Source organism: Eretmochelys imbricata, chromosome 3, assembly GCF_965152235.1.
Source record: "Eretmochelys imbricata isolate rEreImb1 chromosome 3, rEreImb1.hap1, whole genome shotgun sequence".
In the NCBI taxonomy this organism is placed as follows: domain Eukaryota; kingdom Metazoa; phylum Chordata; order Testudines; family Cheloniidae; genus Eretmochelys; species Eretmochelys imbricata.
The window spans coordinates 13,231,274-13,241,846 of NC_135574.1; the positions used below are offsets into that span (position 1 = coordinate 13,231,274).

The 10,573-nt window shown below is 40.3% G+C and overlaps 1 protein-coding gene across 1 annotated transcript in view; it reads right to left on the bottom strand.

Moving 5' to 3' along the window:
* Positions 1-5,567, bottom strand: part of TFAP2D (transcription factor AP-2 delta) — a 54,324-nt gene extending 48,757 nt beyond the window's left edge. The window contains exons 1-3 of the mRNA XM_077811520.1: positions 5,529-5,567; positions 4,164-4,661; positions 914-974 (exon numbers count right to left, since the gene is read on the bottom strand). Of these exons, the coding sequence (XP_077667646.1) occupies positions 914-974; positions 4,164-4,661; positions 5,529-5,567 (598 nt within the window). The remainder of the gene's footprint in view (positions 1-913; positions 975-4,163; positions 4,662-5,528) is intronic.
* Positions 5,568-10,573: the final 5,006 nt, after the last annotated feature.

Sequence of the window (10,573 nt, forward strand, 5' to 3'; positions counted from 1 at the left end):
TTTTTTTTCAATGCAATTTCAATGGCAATTCGTTCCCGGTGTATTTTACTTTTTTATTTAAACCTACAGTTTGTCCCGGGATCTGAATAATAAAATCGGGTTTATTCTACTTAAATAACACTGCACCCCATAGTATAATGAATAAGACCGGGCTTTATTAAACGGGAAAGTGAATAATTAAGGGAAATATTATTTTCCAAGACGTAGAATGGGTCTTTGACAAATCCCTTATATTCGTTTTATTCTGAATACATATATTTATGATGAGCATTATTTTGGGATACAGTATGTCTCTATATTGGCGTTGAATATATGGGCCTCTAGACAAAACGGCCTACTTTGGCATCTCTTAGTCAAAACAGATTTTTTTCTCTCACAAAGTCATGAGCAAGGTATTCCGGACGGAGAACAGAATCTTCCTGCTAACTTAGACTTCAGATCTTTTCAGGAGCAGATGAAATCCAGGGCGGCTTTACCCAGACGGTTAACTACTTTGTCAATCACCGGTTTATCTACCAGTCTGTAACAATGAGTTATTTAGTAAGCTGATATTGCCAAACCTCTCGCCCTTTGCATAAGAGATCAGACTGCAAATGTAACAGACAAGCGCTATTGAGCACGAATAGTTTTAAATCAAAACGAGAAATCTACCCGAGAAAGGGTGAAATAATGAAACAAACAGAAACCTCGATTCACCTTTCATTTCGTCTAGCTGCCGTGAAGTGGGGTATTTGTAAGTTACTGAGCCACCAAGACACTACATTACTTTTAATGTGCTTCTCTTTCCATTGAAATTATCAATAGTTTTTCGATATATCTGTAATATGCTACACAACAACAGATAGAGAGAGAGACAGGTGTGTGTTTTTTTAAAGAAGTAAAATATAGGAAAATATTTTTTTAAACTGCTTACCTCTCCTTATCACCCCACCTTGGCTGTTCAGTACTAGCCCACATTGGGCCTCCACCGACCCCTTAAATTATGAAAAATAAACAAAATCAGTCAGATACCAAAACTCTTAAAATCAAGCAGCTTTTGTTTTAATACAGAGCTCGGTCAATAACGACAGTAAAGACAATATTTCAGCAACATATTTCTAAAAGGGGATTCAAATTACCTGACAACTCCATACAATATCTCAGTCTAAGTACTTAATCTTCCACTATCTAGGAAATGTATTTTTCACAGAATAAGTGTCGGGTTCATTTCTATTTAGATATCATTTTTGGCTAGATAGATAGATAGATTTGATTTGAGGGAAGCTTATGTGTATGCATACAAATATTCTTTCTCTGTGTGTATATGCATACAGTGTGTGTGTGTGTATAGACAGTGTATACACAAAGAAATTCTCCCAAATATCTGTTGATCTAAACAAATAAAAACTAAGTAACAATGCAGCTGTCAATAATTCTACGAGATATCTATCTATCTATGTGTGTGTGAGCGTACACACATATACACACCGTGTATATATAACATAGCCACGTATGCACTATGCTCAAGAGAATATATGTTTGTGTGTGTATGTGTGTCTTGGCATATATACGAAGAGGTTTGTATTTCTACACATCTCTTACTTATACTTACTCTAACTCTTACTCTTTTATTTTTAGATCCAATTCTTCTTTTATACATAGTTTTGATAGGGATCATGACAGGTTTAACCGGTTTTTTTATAGATATTGGGGGTGGGGGGGAACATAGTGGAAATGTGGTAAGGACGCATTTTCCTTTACAAACAAACGAGATATTTGACATGAAAGAGTCCTTTAAGGGTGTTAACCTACTCAACAGCCCGTGAACAGTCAAGTAAATGCGGAGGGAGAGTCGGTGCATAATAAAAACCCTACTTTACAAAACAACCTTCACAGTCCTGGCGCTCTCCCCCAGTTTCACCATATTGGCGCCGGCCTGTAAGACCCTCCTTTTCAAGGCTCTTTCTTATTTTAAGTGTTCTGCTTTAAAGTGATTATGAAATCAATATGAAAAAAAACTTGGCGACTGAGCATAAATTAAAGCGGTGACGGGAAAAGGTGTGACAGGTTCCTTTGTTGTCCATGGAAAATCTTTTTAGGGGACTGAAAGATGCCACTCCAGCCCCAAGACTGTTTGCATCTGTTCGGCTGACTTAAACCGCCCTCTAAACGATTGGACTTTCACTTAACATTCTGTGCAGGGGGAAGTATATTTACATTTGTTGCATTGGAAATGAGGTCTATGCTGATGAACGTCTCAAAAAGAAAGACGGAGGAGAAGGGGAGAGTGGTGAGACCACAGTTTGGGTTTATAGTTCGCCTGCCCGCTCCATTTCAGTTTACCATCAAAACACCTCCCACTGAACGCAAGGTGAAATTAACAAGCCTGAAAGTGTGTTTTGAAGCAACTAAATACATACATTCAATTTCTCCACGATGAGTCTTTTCTAGACCTTCATATATTTCCTTGTTCTGTCTGGACAGAGAGGGGGTGAAAAATAAGTGAAAGGGAGAGTGCCAAGATGCAAAGGGGGGAGGGGGATCAGGGTTATTTTTTTAATGAATTTTGATCAAATGATGAACCTGTCCCCCTATTTTTTCAAAGCTGTTTAATTCTATTTTTTTTTAATAAAAATGAACCTGGATCTGACAGCTTAACCAACGTTTATTGTTTCTATATTATTATGATATGCGAGGAAAACGTGTTGTTTGGTCGGATGACATTGCATAAATGACCCGTTGAATGGCACTAAGTCGAAAATTGGATAAACTATGGTGCTCTTTTGCACAGGATTTAGGCATTGTCCGCTGCCTTGCAAACGTTCTTAATCCCCTCTTTTGAAAGATACCAGGCTTTGTGCCTGGCAAAGGGAAAAAATTTGTACAGATACAAAAAGATCAGCAGCAGACGTGGTTATAAAAAGGAGTAAATAGGTTTTAGTTGGGCTAAGAAGTGAATGGCAGATTTGGATGGGTGGGGGGGGGGGTTTGGACATAAGGGGAGCCTTATGGAAAATATAAAAAAAAAAATGCCCAGAGAATATACAATTATTTAGTGAATTTAAATGTCGAAAAATCAAGATTTATAGAATTTCTCCTCCAAAGGGATCGAACAGATAATATTCTTTGGTTGGTGCTATTCCCTCCCTAAATAATCCTTTGCTCCGGGGTAAGTAGGGAGAAAAATCTTTCTAATGGGGCTCTTTTTAATTCTCCAAACTTCTGGGTTTTTTAGAGCAGCTGACCTCTATGTATGGGGAAAAGGACAACATAGCGAGCTTTGTGGGAATGGAAGCAAGGACTGAGGGGAAGTAAGTACAGTAAATACGGTTAAATCCGTCTCAGCCTGGCTACCTCTGGAGTGAACCCGGCTCCTTAGCTTGTTGTAAGGGAAAGTATTAGTATTTGACTTTTTTAAAAAATGTGTATTGTTATAAATGACAGTTTTAAAAATGCATTTTAACTTGGGACAGAGAGACTGCTGGATATGAATTCTCAGTTGGTGGTAACGGATTCATAATTGAATATAAACTAGGTTATCTACATAGGTAGAGATATATGGTGAGTTGACAAACAGGAGATTAGATAGATAGGTAGATAGATAGATAGATTAGATAGATCTGCATCCATATCTATATATCTCAAGACCTTCATTATTTTACTGTCAAACATTTCTTTTATCATTTATTTTTGCTTTAACATTTCATCTGTCGCAGCTAAACTAAGGGATATCTGCAGGGCATGAGAATTTTTTTTTAGAAAAAGTATTTTATAGCAGAGATATTTTTTCCTGACGTTTCTCCTTCCTCCTCCCTGGGTCTATTTGGATTTTTATATGTGTCCGCGTGTTATTTAAATATACAGATTTGCCACACAAGTGAGGAAAGGGAGAAAAGCGGATTTAGATGGATTATTTTGTAGCCATTTCGAGTGCCTTTGGTTTGGAGGGGATACACACACAGAGAGATCTCCTGATTAACTGACCCGTTTCAAGTCATCCACCACCTAAAATGTTAATCCAGGTGCGAGGTTATTTGTCCGGCAAGGAGAGTACATGCTTTTAGTTTTGGACCCTGCTAATGGTTCTTATGACTCCACCCTATGTATGTGATCGGTGTGAGAGCGATGCTGAAGAGAAGAAGCTATGAGAACGTATCATCGAAAGTATACTGCATGCTATTTACCTGCAAATCGTCTGTCCCCGAGGCTGCAAGCCCGAGGCTTGGTCCTGGCAGGAGTCTTTGATCGGGATGCATCCCATATTGGGACCCATGGCTCATAAGAGACAGGTCGTGGCGCCGGTAAGCATCTAAACACCCCAGCTCTCTCCTCTGCTCGTCCAAGCAAGAGGATTTGAGAGCCCGGGCGCTGTGCAGGTTAATAAAATCGGTGGGTTCCCCATGGTGGATCTGCTGGTAATATTGCTGTGAGTGGTGGAGGGAATTCAAGGAGTAAGCGTCAGGGTTGACTGCCGGGTGGCCGTGCTGGAACTCGTAGTGGAAGGACTGGTGATGAAGTGGCGTGTACTGGTGATTAGTGGAGAAATACGGGGAAGCAAACTCAGTGCCGGTGGTGGAGTAAGTTAGAGGCGAAGAGGACGAATAGGCGACAGTTGAGTTGGCCACAGACTCCAGACATCCAAGCTGCATCAAACGATAGCTGTTTGATCCGTCATGACGTATCTGAAAGGAAGAAGGGAAAAGGAGACCCCAAAACGGGAGGTTTGTCATTTAAAACACCGTGGGCCACTCTGCCAAGCACCCTACCCTGCATCGCTTCCCCCCATTCAAGGTGCCCAGCTCCAAGCCGCCCCCAGGTCGCTTCCCCAACACCTTGGGCGGGTGTCATGCAGGTCTGTTCAAAATAAGAAACAAACACCCAAACCTGTCTGAGTACAGCCGAGCAAAACGAATCCACCGCACAGAAATACAACAACAACAAAAACAAAAAAAGAAAAAAAAAGAAAAAGAAAAAGGAACGACAACCAAAAATACTGATCAAGGTCTTTGCTATCTGGGAGTGAAACAAAAAGTCATCACACCGAAGCGCTTTAACTCCACGGGAACACCCAGAAGCGGGGGGAAAAGCTCGCCATTGTGTTATAGAGCATTACATATCTCGATAGATAGCTGCCGCCTTCTTGTGTTTGGGACCCTGGTTTCTGAGGAATCCCGTCACATTGTCCCCCTCAAATGTTCCTAGAGGAAGGCGATGTTCCAGCCTTGCCACATCTTCCCGTTTCTCTCGATTTGATTATTTCCCCCCCCCCCCAACTTCATTATATTATTAGGGGTCTTATTCTGTTTTCGTGCTGGGACTGTTTTAACGTGGTAATGAGTTGCTCTGGCTGGTGACAGATGTCATAACGAATTTTCTCCCTATACTTCTTTAAATTATCTCTGAAGCCGGATTATCATTAAATGTAACGGTCCAGTACGGATTAAAAAAAAATGGAAACAACCACAGAGGCACACACGCTCACACCCATGCACACACGCTCACACACGCTCACACACACACGCTAAAACACACACACACACACACAATACCTCTGCTTCGTGGACTAGTCCTGGAAACGTAGTTGACATTTTGGGTTCTCCAAAAAAAGGCTCAGGATAAAATTCCCTCTCAAAAAAATCAAATCAAAACAAAATAAATTTAAAACATCCAAACTCCTTGTATCCCCACCCGGTTTTTTTTAAAAAAATCTGTATCTACGAGAGAATTTGCAATGTATCTGCATAGATCAGATCGCTTTCCTTTTCCATGCACCACCTTAAAAACCTGTAGGAACAAAATTTTCCCTCTGCACAAAAGCAGCTCCCTGGATCAGATTTTGTACTTGCTGGGTATTTCTTTGGCTGATGTCGTAGGTCCCTTGGTAATATAGAAGTTTTGAAAATTAAGCATCAGCACTGAGAACTGGGAGGACAATAGATAGAGGAGCTTCATCCCAGGAGACAAGGAATAAATATTGTATCTTCGCCTAATAAGGAACTGTAGGTTCTTTCAACATTTTTATACAGTTTTTCCTCCACTCTTTAGAATGCTTTTTTCTCACACAGGCTAATATGGGAGCTAATCTGATCGAAGGGGGCATTTTGAACACATTTTATCGGGAGGCTATAAATCTAATAGATATAGTAATCTATATTAATTAAATCGTCATTTTAAATAGGTAAGTGTGATCCTTCCTGCTGGTTCTACTGCTTTTAAATATAGACCCAAAGAAAAGATTGCACATTTGTGGTGTGTGTCTTTAGCTGTATTTTTCTAAATTAAAACAACGTTGCTGGGCTTGATTTTTTTTTTACGTTTACATCGAATTCAAGTCCACCCCACATCCCAATCTTTCTTTTCTTTTCTTTTCTTTTCTTTTCTTTTCTTTTCTTTTCTTTTCTTTTCTTTTCTTTTCTTTTAATAAAGGCTACCTAGCAGACAATCTTAGGGTTTTTTTTTTAATAGCTTTTCAAATAAATAGCTAGCCTGAGACCATAAAGTATAATTGCAGTGAATTATATATATATATATAAACATATGAAATATATGGGAAAAGATGGGACTGTGTGAGAGGAAGGTGGACTTTTTCCATTTAAATTAATTTTAATTTTTTAAAGAAGTGCTGACACATTTTATTCTTGGAAAATTAATTGAGGTTGGATAGCACCGTATTGCACATATGAAGGTTTTACAAATGTATTTATATATTTATTTATTGACAGTAGTGGTAGGTTGGGTCTTAAACACACTTGGAGAAAGAAAGAAAGAAAGAAAGAAAGAAAGAAAGAAAAAGAAACGTTCTATTTAGAACGGGAAGTATCAAATATTAATGGTTTATATTTTGCAAAATATAAACGAACGTTCTAAATCGAGCACAATACTGGGAAGTAAATGTTCCGAGAAAGGTTCTTAGCCAAATGGCATTTCCTGCCGATGTGTGTCTGCTGATGGCTAGTTTCCACAAATTAGAAGCCTGGAGTTAAAAGAGGGTATAATTCGCTTTTAATTGCCATTTAATTTGGTTTGCTTTTAAGTGTTTTAGCTGCAAAGGTGTCTTAATAATAAGCCGCAGGCAAATAGGCATGTGGCTTTTTTTTTTTTTTAAGGTCTAGTTTTGGGGAGGGTTTACTGGTATCTGTTCATGCAGGCTAACAGGACCTGTCATTCAGCCCTCTTTTCTCTATACAAATGGACAAAGGCACACGACTAGAATTGAAATGCATTGTCTGAGATGGAAAAGTGCGATTATCCAGGCGTGCACAGGGGTCAGCAGCAAACACTTTTTAGCACTCCTACATATTATGAGAGGGTTCATCTTGGCAGAGTTGCCCGCTCCTTTCTCCCCCATTCTCCTTAATGGAGAAGGAGGAGGATAAGAGGAAGAAAGGACATTTTATTTACTTTTTTTCTTTTTAATAGGAAATTTCGACACTGATTATTCTAACGTAATTACTGAGATATCAAAGATCCCCTTTCTTTCCCCATGTTTGATATTCCAGGAACGATTCCAAATGCTAGCAAGAGCTGAACTTCTCAAGAGTCTGGTAGAAAAGATGGTGAAATAATGTGGAGTAAATAAACAAGCTAGACTCCTTTAAATTATTGGCCCACTCCCAATGAATGAAATATGTGTGTGTGTACAGTAAACACAAAAACAATAGGGCATATACCTAAAAAAGTTAAGACCCCGTGAATAAATACTTCTGACATATACATGACTTTGCGTCTTCTTCTTCTTCTTCTTCTTCTATAGCACTCAGCTAGAAAACAATCTCTCAACACCCTTTAAAGATAAAGATTGTTCTGAAAACGATGGTTTACCTCATCAGTAATGCCTAAGGATGTTATTTTTTGTCGCATACGTTTGTTTTGATTATTGTTTCTCCTTCGTCGTCATTCATATGAAAAGGGCTGAACGACAAACAACTACAACAAATTAAAAACAACGCATAACTGAAAGCGCGATAGACTAGGCTGTGCGTGGGGACAATGAGTTACGAAAAGCGTGGATGTGAGTTAATTTTCTGATATGATTATACAGTATTTTCTCTCCTATTATCATCTGTGAGTAAATCCATTCCTCAGATCAATGTTTTTCATGAGCTATTTCTCCACAGAACACATTAGCCTTCTATTTATTTATTTGGAAAACTTCCATATGGGAAGGGGGAGTTATTTTAGTTTGAGTTTTGCTAGTCTCATTGGCTACAATTACTTTCTGCACCCAAACAGGAGGTAACTCTTACATTTTAGGCGCACATCATAATGAGTTAAGTGGGACGCAAGTTTACTGAACAAGGACTGATTCCTTCAGCACCCACTTAACAAAGAGAGTCGCTCCTCCCCTCCCCCACCCACACAAAAATGCAACAGTGGCAAATAAACCGAAAGACGAACCTAACTGGGGAGTTTTGATCAGTTAACCAAACAACAACAACATGTTCCTGTCTGCAGGAAAAGATTAAGAAATCAACGTGCCATATGCACGTACTGGTCAATTCCATCTGTTATGTTTCATTATGTCCCCTATGCTGTTCTAAGGCACGTCACACGGTTTGTTTTTAACCTCCCCCCAAACCCAATTAAGAGGCTGAGGCGAGCTGCAGATCACTTATTAATTACTCCAAAAGGAATTCTTTCAGGAAAGTTAATTGGTATCTTTCTGTTTTCCTATCATCGCTATAAGCTAATGACTACAACAGACTTTAACGTGAGGCTTAATTGAATTAACTGGGTAAATGATTTAATAGAGCGTGCTCTCCCATTGATGAGCGTGCAAGGAGAGGAGAACCTAGCCTGCCATGAGGGGTGGTGAATTTCGACAGGAACTCTGGGCAAGACAGACTGGACTTCTGGAAAATCGCTCCTTGCGGGTGCTCACCTTAATTCATCGGGTAGCTCCCTGAACTGTAGAAAGCTGCGGCTGCTGGAGTGACAGAAAACTTGGCCAGGATGTCTGGCCCTTGTGCCGTATCTACTACCCAGAACTGTCGAGCCGAGTGACTTGGTGTTTGACCTAAACGTGTTCTCACGTAGTTAGAGACTAGCCGGGAGTTACATTTTCCTTTGCCTTTCCCTTCCCCTTCCCTCCCCCGTGGTCCTGTCTAGAGTCCCTGGTTCCGAGGCAGGCTACCTGCACTAACGAGTCTTGCTTTTTATTACTAATCACGAGCCTGCTCTTAAGCGTCTTTACTGGCGCAAACCTCCCAGAGACTTGAATGGGAGTCTTGCCAAAGTCCTGGGACCAACTCTCTTTTCAAAGGGAGCTTGACTGAACAATGTGATGAAAGACTCGACGGCAGGGATTCACTTTAAGGCCTTTTGTAAGCGTTGTAGCCACGGCTTCCAGAAGAATTGTCTCTCTCCTTCATTGGCCGGCAAAGGCTGTTTAGGAAAGTGTATGTTTGCCTTTCCCTGTGGCTTTTTGTGCGTTTCTAAAGTTGGAAGGGTGTGAGCTTCGGGGAACCTCTGGAGGGAGGGAGAGCTCAGTGGTTTGAGCATTGGCCGCTAAACCCAGGGTTGTGAGTTCAATCCTTGAGGGGACCATTGAGGGATCTGGGGCAAAAATTGGGGATTGGCCCTGCTTTGAGCAGGGGGTTGGACTAGATGACCTCCTGAGGTCCCTTCCAGCCCGAATATTCTATGATTCTATGAACCTCCTCTTGCCTTAAAAGAAAAGGCATCCCTTCGAATAAGACATTTATTTGTCCACCCTTCTTTCCACCTCATAACTCCCTGCCTTCGGGAGTCCGATTGCTTGTGATGCTTTCTCTTATCGGCCGCAAGGCTCTAGCCAATAATTTTGACTCCTTACAGAGTGAAAACTGGACGCAGAAGGGTAAATCCAGACTATGAGCTCCACTCTGCAGGCCCTACCCCGGCAAAACTTTCATTGACTAGACTTCTTGAAGAAGGGACTTCAGGGTTGGTCCCTGCATGCATATGGTTTATCAAAAGACATCCAGGTGGTCAATATCAGAAGGTTAGATGCTGCTGTATTCCATTCTATGTCTTTTGGGATAAATTCAGAACACCCTACCTTAGGTAAAACGCTGCAGGGTAGATCTATCTATCCACACAACAAGACGATAGAGAGGTAGATAAACCTTGTAAATATGCTGAAAATGGTATTACACTTTGTTACTTTTGAATATTCGATTTTTTTCCTATTAAAGATCATTATTTTAAGACCCTAATTCATACGACATCCTTGTTTCTTATTATTATTCTGTGTGTGTGGGAATAAACCGTAACCCCCCGATTTCACCTAACACTGCTGGAGGAAACAAGGTAAATATCCTTTTGCGGAGTTTTGGGTTACTGTGGCCAAGTTAGCATTTCTGGAAGAATTTTCCGCCCTAGTAGATTGTCATAGATACCCTCCCCCTTTTTCCTTTTTAACACTAACTAACAACTTTTCCCGCCACAACACTCCTTCACCTGTGTACATCTGTATTCTGCTTCAACACAGCAGCCGAGAGGCAACATAAGGGGGCAGAGAAAAATGCATCTGCAAGCAATTAAAACTCTGTGAATATATTAGTCTGAAATTAAAGGGTATAACTAGTGTCTCCAAGTAGTTTCTTTGATAACA